This window comes from Salmo salar, chromosome ssa28 (genome assembly GCF_905237065.1).
Source record: "Salmo salar chromosome ssa28, Ssal_v3.1, whole genome shotgun sequence".
NCBI lineage: Eukaryota > Metazoa > Chordata > Actinopteri > Salmoniformes > Salmonidae > Salmo > Salmo salar.
In genome coordinates, this window is record NC_059469.1 from 19,982,654 (window position 1) to 19,998,347 (window position 15,694).

The following is a 15,694-nucleotide window of genomic DNA, read 5'->3' on the forward strand; positions in this document are numbered from 1 at the left end:
AAAATGTGTTATTTCGTAGTTTTGATGTCTTCATTATTATTCTACAATGTAGAAAATAGTAAAAAGAAAGAAAAACCCTTGAATGAGTAGGCGTTCTAAAACTTTTGACCAGTAGTGTATTCTTACTCTGATATGGGTACACTTGTTTTTTAAAACAGGTATGTCATTTACTCTCCGAGACACAACCCCGGGAATGACATCTGGTTTTACTTTGCAAGTGTTTTTCTCCTGTCACTGGTTGACAACGTTCTGAGGAAACTTATTTGTTTTATTTTGTCCTGGTGAACCCGGTAATGAAGGGACCAAATCCTCACTACACTTTACGACACGCCAGATCAGACTGATAATGAAAGCAAACACAGTACAGTATCTTAGTACACTATGACAAGGATAGTTCAGTTAAGACAAGTGCTAGGTCTTCCCACCTGTTCTATCAGGGATTGTAAATATTGAAATGGATTTTAGTGTTACAGTGGCAGACTCTTCTTGAGGAACCCATCTGTGTTCTCTTAACCGATACATTCTCTGCTTGCTTCTACTGTAGTTCAAGCTTGTCATGACCCCACATATTCCTACTTAACCCAAACAGCTGTGTCTTATACGTTTCCCGATCACTGAAGAGCACTCCAAAGATACTCTTCTACTCTCTTCCCTACCCTCTTCTACTCTCAAGTTTTACAGTTCCCTGTACCAACTGAAGCTGCAGCATCCTCAGAGAAGAGGGGACATTTTTGGTTGAATTTTGCTCCTCTGCTCAGCCTGCCTTCCACAAACTAGCCTAAAAGAGCCTCCAGTCTGGCTGCTGCCTGCTAATGCCCCCTGGCAGTGCATGTATGGCACAGCGAGGAGGAACAGTTGCTGTGCGGTTATATCATGCCAACTGAGATGGATGTTCCTCTGGGCTCTCTGCATTCACACCTGCTTTCTCCCCCAATTGACTCCCAGACCTGAAATGGCCCTGAATCACAAAGATTACATAATGGGAGTCAGGCAGGCCAAAAACCAGAATATAATTTACTGTAGTAGTCTACTACTGTACCAGATCAGATAAATGATGTACCAGACAGATGGTAGCATTGCTGTTCATAAAAGGGCGTACATACTGCAGTGTCATATGTAAAAGCAGAGCAAAGCACAGCAGGGAATATTTGTATTTAAAAAAAAAAAAAATTGTCTGTGGCCTACACACAATTCCCCATAATGTGAAAGTGGAATTAAGTTTTTCAATTTTTTTTTTTTTTTACAAATTACTTAAATATGGAAAGCTTAAATGTTGTGAGTCAATAAGTATTCAACCCCTTTGTTATTGCAAGCCTAAATAAGTGAATTAAAAAGTTATTAATTACACTACGAAGATACAAGCGTCCTTCCTAACCAGAGCATGTGAGCGGAGTTGAGCGGTTGGAAATCCCGCACCGCTAAAAACCGCTCTGTGCTCACAGGGAATAAAACTGCCGCTTCAAATTCACTCCATTCATTAACACCCATCTAGTTTTGTGACTACCTGGACCTACCAATAGTTTAAGTATTGAAACCCAACCATATGGCTTTGAAGGAAAAGTATTTGAATCAACATGAAAAGGTGAATGTAAGAACGGACTTAATTTCAAATAGGCTACATGTCATATTAAACAGCATATAAACACCCTAAATAGGTCAGGAGCCAGACAGGGAGCCTAAGGAACGAAAATGAATTATTTAGGCTATATTATTTCAATTACTTCAAGGCTATAGCCTACAAAGAAATGCATTTGCGAGTGCGACATGACAGCCTGGTAGGAACATAAAGCGCTCAGCATTTAAACAGCATTTTGTTGTATTAAATGATTGTCTATATATGGCACATATAGGCTGTGACTTACTTAGAATTAAATACAAATTAAACACAAAATTACTTATTAATGACTTTTGAATTCATTTTTAGAAACACGAGTTTGGCCAGTCTGTGGCTTCAGGCTCATGCGATTGTGCCTGGATAGCTGGCCAGCAGCGGAAAATATCCTCTCCACATTTGCAGAGCCACTGGGGATGCTAAACACCCTTTTGGCCAGGCTGGGCAGAGATGCAGAGTTTTTATTTTTTTCTATGGTTAAGGTTTTTAGTCAAAATAAGCCAATCAAAATGGAAACCACCTTGAATGTGGAAATATGCCAGGCCTATTGGGCCAAAATCAATTATGGCCTATTGTATAGATAATAGAACGAAAATGAACAAAACATTTAAAAGATATGATTTTTGGTTTATAAATACTTTGCCACAATGACGCACTTATCTACCCACCTCGTTCCTTTCTTTTAGCATGTGCACGTAGTAAGTATACCATCATGCTTTTGGTATAAGTGTCTTTTCAGATTCCACAATGATTCTTTGGTTGTGGACACTACCCTTTATTTAGCTAGGCAAGTCTGTTAAGAACAAATTCTTATTTACAATGACGGCCAAACCCGGACGACGCTGTGCCAATTGTGCGCTGCCCTATGGGACTCCCAATCACGGCCGGATGTGACCAGGTCTCTCTTGGAAAAGAGATATTATCTCAATGAGTAAAACCTGTATAAATAAAGGTTAAATAAAAAATGTGATGCAGCCTGGATTCGAACCAGGGACTGCAGTGACGCCTCTTGAACTGAGATGCAGTGCCTTAGACCGGTGCGCCACTCGGGAGCGCACCGAGTGCTACCTACACAAATAGCTAGCACAAAGTGTTAATAAGATTAAAATTCATTAAAAAAATTTAAGAGCAATACAAATAAGTTGTCCAGTCTCTTGCTCTTGGTCCTCATCTTTGTAAGTCACCTTGATTTAGCACCTGTGTCTTTCATCAGTTTCTTAATGAAAATATTTAGTGAACTCCATGACAGTAGCTAAAGCAAGGGGCTATAGCAGCACACAAGTAGGCTACAAATGCATGCTGAGGTGGGCATGCCCTGAGCTTGTGAAGTGAGTGCTTCTGGAGCAAAATTAGAGCGGGCAAGAAGGACGTTTCAGCCTTTGGGAATTGGGCACGCTCCGCTCAGCTGACATACTCTGTTCCTAACTTAGTGGTCGGAGAGGAAGGAAACCGCTCAGAGATTTCCCCATGAGGCCAATGGTGACTTTTTAAAACAGAGTTTAATGGCTGTGACAGAAAACTGAGGATCGATGAACATCATTGTAGTTACTCCACGGTACTAACCTAATTGACAGAGTGAAAAGAAGGAAGCCTGTACATAATACAAATATTCCAAAACATGCATCCTGATTGTAACAAGGCACTAAAGTAATTCAATTTATGTCCTGAATACAAGGTGTTATGTTTGGGGCAAATCCAATACAACACTTTAATCAGTAACACTCCATATTTCCAAGCATTGTGGTGGCTGCATCATGTTAGGGCTGTGCTTGTAATCGTTAAGGACTTTTTGTGAAAAACAAGAAATGGAATGGAGCCAAGCACAGGTTCAGTCTGTTTTCCACCTTTCCAATTCACCTTTCAGCAGAACAATAACCTAAAACACAAGGGCAAATCTACACTGGAGTTGCTTACCAAGAAGACCATATATGTTCCTGAGTGGCAGAGTTAGTTTTAAATAATCTGCTTGAAAATGGTTGTCTAGCAATGATCAACAACCAATTTGTAGAGATTGAAGAATTGTTTCAATAATAATGGGCAAATATTGTACAATCCAGATGTGCAAAGCTCTTAGAGACTTACCAAGTAAGACTCACAGCTGTAATTGCTGCCAAAGGTGATTCTAATATGTTTTGACTCTGGATATTAAACATTTAGGTACATATAAGTGTCTTATATCATCTGAAAGCTTAAATTCCTGTTTATCTAACTGCACTGTCCGATTTACAGTAGCTATTACAGCAAAAACATGCCATGCGATTGTTTGAGGACGACGCCCCACATTAAAATATTTTTCCACCGGCACAGGTTTCATACATTCACAAATAACGATTAAATATTCACTTACTTTTTGAAATTCCTCCTCTGATTTGTCATCCAAAAGGTCCCAGCTATAACATGTAGTGTCGTTTTTGTTAGATAAAATCCTTCTTTATATCCCAAAAAGTCTGTTTAGTTCGCACCATCGATTTGAGTAATCCACTCGTTCAACATGCAGAGAAAGGAATCCAAAAATCTACCCCTAAACTTGGTTTCAACAAGTCAAAATACATTTCTATTTACTCCTCAGATACCCTAAAATGTAATCAAACTATAATATTTCTTACGGAAAGAAGTATGTTTAATAGGAAACCGATTTTAGCAGGTGCGTCCTGTCGTAATGGCACAAGCAAACACGCATTTCCAAGACTGTGTCCCTGTACTAAAACTGATTATTTCTTATTCGTTTTTGAAGTTACAAAACTTAACTGTGCATTTATTGACATCTGGGGTGTACACCCTGTGGAAGCCATAGGAATTCCATCCAGGGAGATAATTTTCAATATGACCTTTTACTTGCCTTTCTAAGAGGATGGTCTCTCAACAACAATAAAACATTTCCGGTTAGTTTTTTGGGGGATGTTCTCCTACATTATTTTTAACATTTCCACAGACTTCAACGTGTTTTCTTTCCAATGGTACCAATTATATGGATATCCTGGCTTCAGGGCCTGAGCAACAGGCAGTTTACTTTGGGTGCATAATTCAGGTGGAAATTGAGAAAGAAGGGGCCTAGCCCTAAGAAGTCAGAGCGCATAATTATGCTCTAAAAGAAATGCATCACATTTTTCTTAATCGCTGGTGATTCACAGGACGTTAAGTACTCATTCATGCTCATCTGTCTAAATGTATAGAGTTTTGATAAGATATGAGAATTACTTTGATAAGTTAATATCATCAAATGCTGAGCATCTAAATGCTTTTCTTTGCCACAGCCACCTGTACATTTTGGCCTGACTGAGGGGACCAGTCGACCAGACCAGATACTGATCGCGTTTTGTAAAGCGAGGGCTTCTGGACAGGACTTCAGTAGCTTGCTCTCTGTCCATACCATACCATCCCGCCTGTTTGTTTATTTACTGCTAATCTTGGCAAGAGGCCTTCTTGAGTTATTACCAAGCCAGCCCACGTTGTGTTACAGGCTTGCAGCACTGCAGTGTGTCACCGTTTGGCTTGGCCCATGCCCTCATTGTCAGCGCGGCCATATTTCCCAACAGTTTGTTATGGAGGCAGGCGAGAATGATGAAATGGGCTATATGCTGAGGCCAAAGCCTCCCGCAATGTGGGGAGTCTTTACTGGCTTTGTGCAGGCACACAACTCCTGTGTGTTCTAACACTGATGGAAATCCCTTTTGGCTGTTTAGTCACTGACTGTCCTTCTGCTTTTGTTTCTGCCGTGAGATCAGAACGGCAGCCACTCCTCAATCGACATTTCCTCTCCATCGCATTCCGTTCTGTGAATCCCCACATAACTTATTGTTGTGGATCCAATGATGCACCTGGCGATGATTGGAATGTTCAAGAGCACTTCAATCAGGTTTTTGTAGTCTAGACAGTTTCTATCCTGATGGTAATAGACAAGGAGACAACAATGTATTTTGTCCATTAGATTGTATCAAACATGCTGGGGGTTTTTTTGTATATGGGTGTAGTTTACACTCTGTGTGTCTAACCCAAAATACCACACAGAAATTATTTTTGTCTGACTCTTGAGAAGGTCTAATGCATGACTCAACATACAAGTTGTGAGGTTATTTGAATGGCTGTGAGCCCTAAGCTGAATAAAACATGTCCTCTGTACTTCCTCTGTCCATCTGGTTTGGATAAGTAGCCTATGTTCTAAGTTCTTGAATGTAAATTGAATGATGGTGAACTGTCTGTCATAGGATCACATCTTCATCAAGATGCTTTTGACAAACTCACTTACATTTTTAAAAGCTTCTCGAAGCAGCGCAACGCTAGGTCAGGGGCATCTCGTTGCCAGAGTAACATGATGATGCAAATCATGCATTTGTAATTCCACAGTTAACCTTGAACGAATAAATCAATAACACCAAAAGGGAACTAGGAAGACTAAAGTATTATAAAAGCTTTTTCTTATCATTTGCTTTCAGAATTAGTCTGGGAAATGTGTTTAACATTCTCGGTTTAAACTACTCAGACATCATTGAGGAACACTGCTATTTATGAAACATGGGGGTGAGCATTTTCTATCTTTAGATCATCCTTTTCTGAGGAGAGCAAGAATATATTTTCCACTGAATGTAAAAAGTTACCTTCACTATTTGTTTCTATATTCATGTGTCTTGTGTTTCTTTGGCAGGATGACTGGAACACTATTGACTCATCAAATCAGGCCCAGGCACACAGCAACGCAGATGACAAAACCCACAGTCTGGAGACACTCCCCCCAGGTAAGAGCCAGATATCCCAGCCCAGCCAGGCATCCCACAGCGCCATCCATTCTGATTAGCCCTTCCATTTACACACAGGCGCAGGAGAGTCCCGTTGAGAAAATCAATCGACATGTTGTTCAATCTACTTTGCAATAGAGCAGGGTGTCAGCTGCGGCTCTGTTTAAAACTAGTAAACTACCTTTACTGTTCATGAGGTCAGGGCTAATTATGCAAGGTGTGTGTGTGTGTGTGTGTGTGTGTGTGTGTGTGTGTGTGTGTGTGTGTGTGTGTGTGTGTGTGTGTGTGTGTTTGTGTGTATAGAAATGCTATGAAAAGCATCTGAATTCATCTTGGTGTTTTTACAAGTGTCTGATCTTTGTACCCGGGCCAATCACCCAAGTAGAAAAGCCCGTCGTAACAATTTGCGAGCCCATGTGCTCAACCAAACCGGGATCCAATTTAGCAGGGCTGCTTAATGCATTAAGCCTCAGGTGTAAGCATATGCTGACTTTATAGGCCTTTTCTGCATTTAAAAAATCAGCATGCCATGTACAGAGATATATAAATTGTAGTATTTTTACCATCATAACTGTGACTGTCACATTCTTTCCTTGGCAAGGTAGTTCTGGGGGAGAGCTGTTCCGTTTAATTTATGTCATAAACATTCCATGTTTTCTATAAAGGTAGGGCAGGGAGAAAAATCATTCCCATCTGCTTTTGTTTCCTGTATTTTATGTAGAAAATAATACCCCTATCAATATTCAATTGTGTCTTGTTTCAGTGGCTTATGCTATTTAGGTCACTCGGCTTAACACTCAATTTTCAGTTAAACAAAGAATTTGCAGAAGGGTGCCCATTTTTAATTAAGCTCATTTCCAGATGGCCTAATGTACAATTACTCCTTTTTTGACTCCAAAGTATAATGGAATGTCTGTGAAAATGGCCTTTTAATTAGCCTGCTCTATCTGCTATCAAATCAAAATCAAACCAAATTCTATTTGTCACATGCGCCAAATACAACTGGTGTAAACTTTACCATGAAATGCTTCCCAACAATGCAGAGTTTAAAAATAAAATGGTAACACGTGGAATAAACTAAAATACACAAGAATGGAGCTATACACAGACAGCCAGTGCCAGATCAATGTGGAGCTATATACAGACAGCCAGTACCAGATCAATGTGGAGCTATATACAGACAGCCAGTACCAGATCAATGTGGAGCTATATACAGACAGCCAGCACCAGATCAATGTGGAGCTATATACAGACAGCCAGCACCAGATCAATGTGGAGCTATATACAGACAGCCAGTACCAGATCAATGTGGAGCTATATACAGACAGCCAGTACCAGATCAATGTGGAGCTATATACAGACAGCCAGTACCAGATCAATGTGGAGCTATATACAGACAGCCAGTACCAGATCAATGTGGAGCTATATACAGACAGCCAGTACCAGATCAATGTGGAGCTATATACAGACAGCCAGCACCAGAGCAATGTGGAGCTATATACAGACAGCCAGTATCAGATCAATGTGGAGCTATATACAGACAGCCAGTACCAGATCAATGTGGAGAGGTATGAGGTATTTTGAGGTATACTGAACAAAAATATAAATGCAACATGTAAAGTGTTTCATGAGCTGAAATAAAAGATCCCAGAAATGTTCAATACGCACAAAAACCTTATTACTCTCAAATTCTGTGCACAAGTTTGTTAATAAAAAAAATTATAATTATATTTAACTAGGCAAGTCAGTTAAGAACAAATTCTAATTTACAATGACTGCCTACACTGGTCAAACCCGGACGACGCTGGGCCAATTGTGTGCCGCCCTATGGGACTCCCAATCACGGCCGGTTGTGATACAGCCTGGATACAAACTAGGGTGTCTGTAGTGATGCCTCAAGCACTGCATTGCAGTGCCTTAGACCGGTGCGCCACTCGGGAGCCCATCACTGTTAGTGAGCATTTCTTGTTTGCCAAGATAATCCATCCACCTGACGGGTGTGGCATATCCAGAAGCTGATTAAACAGCATTATCATTACACAGGTAAACCTTATGTTGGGGACAATTAAAGGCCACTCTAAAATGTGCAGTTTTGTCACACAACACAATGCCACAGATGTCTCAAGTTTTGAGGGAGCGTGCATTTATCGTGCTGACTGCAGGAATGTCCACCAGAGCTGTTGCCAGATAATTTAATGTTAATTTCTCAACCATAGGCTGCCTCAAACGTTGTTTTAGAGAATTTGGCAGTACATACAAAGATGATTCTTTGCTTCCAACTTTGTGGCAACAGTTTGGGGAAGGCCCTTTCCTGTTTCAGCATGACAATGCCCCCGTGAACAAAGCGAGGTCCATACAGAAATGGTTTGTCGAGTTCGGTGTGGAAGAACTTGACTGGCCTGCACAGATTCTTGACCTCAACCCCATCGAACACCTTTGGGATGAATTGAAACGCAGACTGCGAGCCAGGCCTAATCGCCCAACGTCAGTGCCCGACCTCACTAATGCTCTTGTGGCTGAATGGGAGCAAGTCCCTGCAGCAACGTTCCAACATCTAGTAGAAAACCTTCCGTGAAGAGTGGAGGCTGTTATAGCAGCAAAGGGGGGACCAACTCCATATTAATGCCAATGATTTTGGAATGAGATGTTCGACAAGCAGGTGTCCACATACTTTATTTTTTATTGTTTTACTGCTACATTCTAGCTGAAGAGAAAACAAGTTGTTTATTTTTGCCTCGAGGTTGTATTAAATTAATTCCGTAAAGCTCTGAACTTCATTAGGTCGATGTGAAGTCTCAGCGAACTTGCTTGTTTCTTAAAATCAATTCTACATAGAGGTTTATGATTGGGTTGTGTTACACTTTCATTTTCTGAAGTCTTTTGCTTTGTTTGTGCGTGTGTGTGTGTGTGTGTGTGTGTGTGTGTGTGTGTGTGTGTGTGTGTGTGTGTGTGTGTGTGTGTGTGTGTGTGTGTGTGTGTGTGTGTGTGTGTGTGTGTGTGTGTGTGTGTGTGTGTGTGTGTGTGTGTGTGTGTGTGTGTGTGTGTGTGTGTGTGAGCATGTCTGGATGGAAGCGTTGTGGAGGTCACAGCCTAGCAGCTCCATTCTCTTCAGAAGAAGCTAATTATACTGATGACTGCTGTATCCTGCTCTGCTGCGGGTCCTGTGCTCTCCCTCTTAACTTCTGTACAGAACATGCTTCATTTGGCTTTGATTGAGAATGATGCTGTGTATTCTCAGTCCCTGTAGGAATGTCTTTCTCCACTAATGGTGGTTTTAATTATTATGATGCTGCTAGCTGTTTCTCTGGCCACCACTTTGTGCTTTTGATACATGCAGCACTGTTGTGTACAGTGTATTATGTGCTGTGAGTGAGTTTCCTCTTGGATCAAGATGAGAAGACCACTCAGTTTTAGAGTAATCATTCTTAATTATTGACAATGCTATTATATGGACTGTTTTGATATGTGAGGAATCTGCTGCACAGCACACCAGCCCACAGACACAATTAGCCTCTGTCTGCCTCCACTATGGCTGCTCTGCTCAAGAAGTGCGATGGAAGTTAAGGCTTTGTTGATGGCCTATACAGTGCATTCCACATTGTTACGTTACAGCCTTATTCTAAAATGTATTAAATATTTGATTTCCTCAATCTACACACAATATCCCATAATGACAAAGTAAAAACAGGTTTTTAGACATGTTTTCAAATGTATTAAAAATAAAAACAGATGCCTTATTTACGTAAGTATTCAGACCCTTTGCTATGAGACTAGAAATTGAGCTCAGGTGCATCCTGTTTCCATTGATCATCTTTGATGTTTCTACAACATGATTGGAGTCCACCTGTGGTAAACTCAATTTATTGGACATGATTTGAAAAGGCACACACCTGTCTTTATTAGGTCCCACATTTGACAGTGCATGTCAGAGCAAAAACCAAGCCATGAGGTCAAAGGAATTGTCCGTAGAGCTCCGAGACAGGATTGTGTTGAGGCACAGATCTGGGGAAGGATACCAAACAATTTCTGCAGTATTGAAGGTCATCAAGGACACAGTGGCCTCCATCATTCTTAAATGGAAGAAGTTTGGAACCACCAAGACTCTTCTTAGAGCTGGCCGCCTGGTCAAACTGAGCAATCTGAGGAGAAGGGCCTTGGTCAGGGAGGTGAACCGATTGTCACTCTGACAGAGCTCTAGAGTTCCTCTGTGGAGATGGGAGAATCTTCCAGAAGGACAACCATCTCTGCAGCACTCCACCAATCAGGCCTTTATGGTAGAGTGGCCAGATGGAAGCCACTTCTCAGTAAAAGGCACATGACAGCCTGTTTGGAGTTTGCCAAAAGGCACCTAAAGGACTCTCCGACCATGAGAAACAAGATTCTCTGTTCTGATTAAACTAAGATTGAACACTTTGGCCTGAATGCCAAGCGTCACGTCTGGAGGAAACCTGACACCATCCCTAAGGGTAGTTGCTGCGTCATGCTGTGGGGATGTTTTTCAGTGGCAGGGACTGGGAGACTAGTCGGGCTCGAGGGAAAGATGAACGGCGCAAAGCACAGAGGAGATCCTTGATGAAAACCTGCTCCAGAGCGCTCAGGACCTCAGACTGGGGCAAAGGTTCACCTTCCAACAAGACAACGACCCTAAGCACACAGCCAAGACAACACAGGAATGGCTTCAGGACAAGTCTCCCAATGTCCTTGAGTGGCCCAGCCAGAGCCCGGACTTGAACCCAATTGAACATCTCTGGAGAGACCTGAAAATAGCTCCCCATCCAACCTGACAAAGCTTGAGAGGATCTGCGGAGAAGAATGGGAGAAATTCCCCAAATACAGGTGTGTCAAGCTTGTAGCGTCATACCCAAGAAGACTTGAGGCTGTAATCGCTGCCAAAGGTGCTTCAACAAAGTACAGGGTCTGAATACTTATGTAAATGTCATATCATTTTTAAGTGTTTTTAATAAATTTGCAAACATTTCTAAAAACCCGTTTTTGCTTCATCATTATGGGGTATTGTATGTAGATTGATGAGGGGGAAAAAAACTGTTTAATCAATTTTAGAATAACCCCCTGACTTAATCCACATTTTGTTGTTGCAGCCTGAAAATTGATTAAATCAAATTTTTTCGCACCCATCCACACACAATACCCCATTTTGAAATGTTTGCAAATTTATTGAAAATGAAATACAGAAATATGTAATTTGACATGGTATTCACACCCCTGAGTTAATGCGTGTTAGAATCACCTTTTGCAGTGATTTACAGCTGTGAGTCTTTCTGGGTAATTCTAGGAGAGATTTGCACACCTGGATTGTACAATATTTACACATTTATTCTTTTAAAAATTCTTCAAGCTCTGTCAAGTTGGTTGTTGATCATTGCTAGACAGCCATTTTCAAGTCTTGCCATAGATTTAAGCCGATTTAAGTCAAAACATGGAATGTTGTCTTGGTCAGCAACTCCAGTGTATATTTGGCGTTGTGTTTTAGGTTATTGTCCTGCTGAAAAGTGAATTTGTCTCCCAGTGTCTTTTTTATTTTATTTTTATTTAACTAAGCAAGTCAGTTAAATTCTTATTTACAATGACGGCCTACCAAAAGGCCTCCTGTGAGGTGCCCTTCTTTGCGAGGCGTTGGAAAACCTCCCTGGTCTTTGTAGTTGAATCTGTTTGAAATTCAAGGCTCTGCTGAGGGGTACAGAGATGTGTGGGGTACGGAGATGTGTGGGGTACGGAGATGTGTTGGGTACGGAGATGTGTGGGGTACGGAGATGTGTGGGGTACGGAGATGAGGTAGTCATAAAAAATAAACACACAGTCCATGCAACGTATTATGTGACTTGTTAAGCAACATGTTTAGGCTTCCCAAAACAAAGGGGTTGAATACTTATTGACTCAAGTCATTTCAGCTTTTAATTTCTAAACATTTCTACAAATATAATTCCACTTTTACATTATGTGGTATTGTGTAATGTCCAGTTACCAGTAGCCATGACTCTCTGAGATCATGTTCAGATTCCTATTACCCAAGAGCAACTTTCTAAACATCTTTCAACCTTAGTGACATGTTTAAAAGCTTTTTGTCAAGTAACACAGCCACAGGAGGAATGTTGCAGCCGAGGAGAGATGGATGGATGAACTGTGGAACTTTCACATCAAAGGAAATGCAATAACGGAGAGACAACCTGTTCTTAACTGGTATCTGAGGGCAGGATCACAGATCTGGACAGGAACCTGTTCCCAGGTCTGATTAAAGTAAAGTTGCTGTATAAAGGATCGTTATATACCTTATGCTTCGGAATATACTGCAGCCTATAATGGGTCTTCAGGAATGGCAGTGGGCGTGGAGGATTTGATTTACTCTTTACAAGTCTAGTACATTATTACCACCAGACCATAGACTTAACTGCTGTTATTAGCAAAATTAACATGTGACCTAATAATGAGGGTTATGTACGTGAAGATATTTTATGTAAAACAAAACAGATGACGTACTCGTTCCCATCTATTTAGATCATTCTCCAGACCTGAGACTGAACCATTTAATAGATTGCAACATTAATTTCATCCATAGTCATGTGTTGCTCATGTTAATCATGGAAATGACAAGGTCATCTGCTTTCCCTTTTTAAGCTTAGCTAGTTAGAATGCCCCTGGCAATGCAATTCACCATTCCATTTCTGTGGAACAATTAGCATCAGTGACAGATTATTCTCATACCCTCCTAATTATCATACAGGCTGCCAGAGCTCCATGAGATGAATTGCTCATGGTCTTTTTTCTCTCCGTGCCCCCACCCTGTCTGAGAGACAATGTAATCAAATGCTCACATGTTTTAGAGGCTTCATTCATTGGGCTCCTGAGTGGCGCAATGGTCCAAGGCACTGCATCTCAGTGCTAGAGGCGTCACTATGTAACAGTATGGCTTCCGTCCCTCTCCTCGCCCCAACCAGGGCTTGAACCAGGGACCCTCTGCACACATCAACAACTGACACCCCACGAAGCATCGTTACCCATCGCGCCACAGCCGCGGCCCTTGCAGAGCAAGGGGAACAACTACTTAAGGTCGCAGAGCGAGTGACATCACCCGATTGAACCGCTATTAGCGTGCACCACCGCTAACTAACTGGCCATTTCACATCGGTTGCACTACAGACCCTGGTTCGATTCCAGGCTGTATCACAACCGGCCGTGATTGGAAGTCCCATAGGGTGGCACACAATTGGCCCAGCGTTGTTAGGGTTTAGCCGGGGTAGGCCATCATTTTGAATAAGAATTTGTTCTTAACTGGCTTGCCTAGTTAAATAAAAGAATTCGCATAACAGCTGCATTAGTATTTAGACAATATCCATTTAGCTGATATCCAGTGTGTATGTGGGGACATTTTGTTTTCATACGTTGTGACAAGCATTACAATTAAATATGGACGTTTTAAAAAATATCTATTTTTTTTTTTATGTGTAATAATCTGACTAGGCTGTGTGAATGTGCGCTCCTGCGAGAGGGAGCGAAAGAGACACAGAGTTTGTAATGCAGGCTCTTATTACAGTTTGGTAATGGCTCTCAAATCATCTTTAAGCTCTGGAATGTGAAAACTAAACACGATGGTCACTTGTGATGAAGTGCTTGCAGCTGTTTTTTGCCCAGTAAGGGGGAAAGAGGTTAGAATATCTTAATTTACTGTGCTGCTGTCCACTGTACCAGTGTTTCCCCTAGGAGTTTTTTCAGCAGGGGTGGCAAAGGTAGCGGTAGATTTTTTTTTTTTTTTTGTAGAATGATTTCTGGTGACTTTTTAAAAAGATTCCAAAATGGAATTATGTTGACACCATCTGAAATATAACTGATGTGCGCCACTGCACTGTAGTGAGATGATGAGCAAGCGGTGGCTGTGCGCTCGTGGCTTTCATTCGGGCCACTGCTCACTCTGTTTGCTACAAATATAAGTTGTAACTTGTCTCACTGATCTTAAAGGGATAGTGTGAGATTTTGGCAATGAAGCTCTTTTTCAATTTATTCAGATGAACTCATGGATACCATTTTTATGTCTGTCTGCAGTTTGAATTAAGTTTGAAGGTAGTTTCACAAACCATTGCTAACTAGCGTTCGCATAATGACTGTAAATGGATCATCTGACTATTGGTAACTAGAAAAAGGGCTTAATTGACAAAATTGCACTATCCATTTAAAAGCAAAATAAAATTGTTTGGAGTGGTGGCAACTGCTGCTAAATGAATTTAAGGAAAACACTGCTGTACTGTATATTTATTTAATCTCCTGTGTCTCTACTCTGGTTTGCAGGCAAGGTGAGGTGGCAAGACTTTGACCAGGACCTATATGTCGGTGCTACGGTGGTGCGGCCGGGGCAGGATCCCTACGCTCGCAACAAGTTCAATCAGGTGGAGAGTGACAAGCTCAGGATGGACCGCGGAGTCCCTGACACCAGACACGACCAGTAAGTCTCTATTCAACCTCTGTCATGGGTGGAATTAAGTAAGGAAGAAATGGGAACAGAATTAAATAATTTTCGTGAATTCATGGTGATTTTACTGCAGTGAGTAGTAAAGTGATTAATCAGTGAACTTCCCCATTAGTAATATCCTATGGGGAAAAACTGTGAACTTCTGCTGTCATCTGATTATCAGGAGGGCAAAATGAATCAAAGACAGAAGTATATAGTATACATCTTTCTTGTTCCTCCCCCTTAACACTTAACAGGGGTTCTTCTGCTGGTGCCTCAATATAAGCTAACTAAGCCTCACAATAACACTGGACAGTCTAGCAGAGACCTTTTGGTGCAATCATCTGAAGCTCCCAATTTGGCTCGCTCACTCATCTTCTTTTCGAAGACAAACTGCTCAAAGATCAAAGTAAGTGCAGGTCCTCCGGGGAGAAATACAGGTGTATAGATGGCTTATTGTGGGGGGTCATGATAGTAGATTGATAGCGAGTTACACTTCCATTTTCTTCCTAGTTGGAGCAGTTGATGATGAATCGATGGTGCCTGTAGTTCTTTATACAACGGGGATCTAATCCTGGATGCTGATTGGTTAAAACCGCATTCCAGCCGGTGTCTATTCCACAAGTTACTCAAAAGTCGTACAGATACTGAACTTGGGAGTCCTTCCAAATATCCACCTGCTAAAGCTATACCGTTGAAATGCCTATTTACTCTGTTCCGTCTCACTGCATAATCCAAAGTCTCATCAGCCCAGCCAGGCAATTTATAAACTTGAAAATATCAATAGAAAACAGGTCAAATGAAACGATGTGCTGCTAGTTTGCCGTCTTTCCAGCTTCAGTTTGAAGTGATTGTGTTAGGTTTGTTGTTGGCTAGCTCCTCTGAACAACA

General features: G+C 41.3%; 1 protein-coding gene across 2 annotated transcripts in view; it reads left to right on the forward strand.

Moving 5' to 3' along the window:
• galnt2 (UDP-N-acetyl-alpha-D-galactosamine:polypeptide N-acetylgalactosaminyltransferase 2) overlaps positions 1-15,694 on the forward strand; it is a 94,233-nt gene that overhangs the window by 56,665 nt on the left and 21,874 nt on the right. For both annotated transcript variants that reach the window (XM_014179903.2, XM_014179904.2), the window contains exons 2-3: positions 6,255-6,345; positions 14,644-14,797. In XM_014179903.2, the coding sequence (XP_014035378.1) occupies positions 6,255-6,345; positions 14,644-14,797 (245 nt within the window). The remainder of the gene's footprint in view (positions 1-6,254; positions 6,346-14,643; positions 14,798-15,694) is intronic.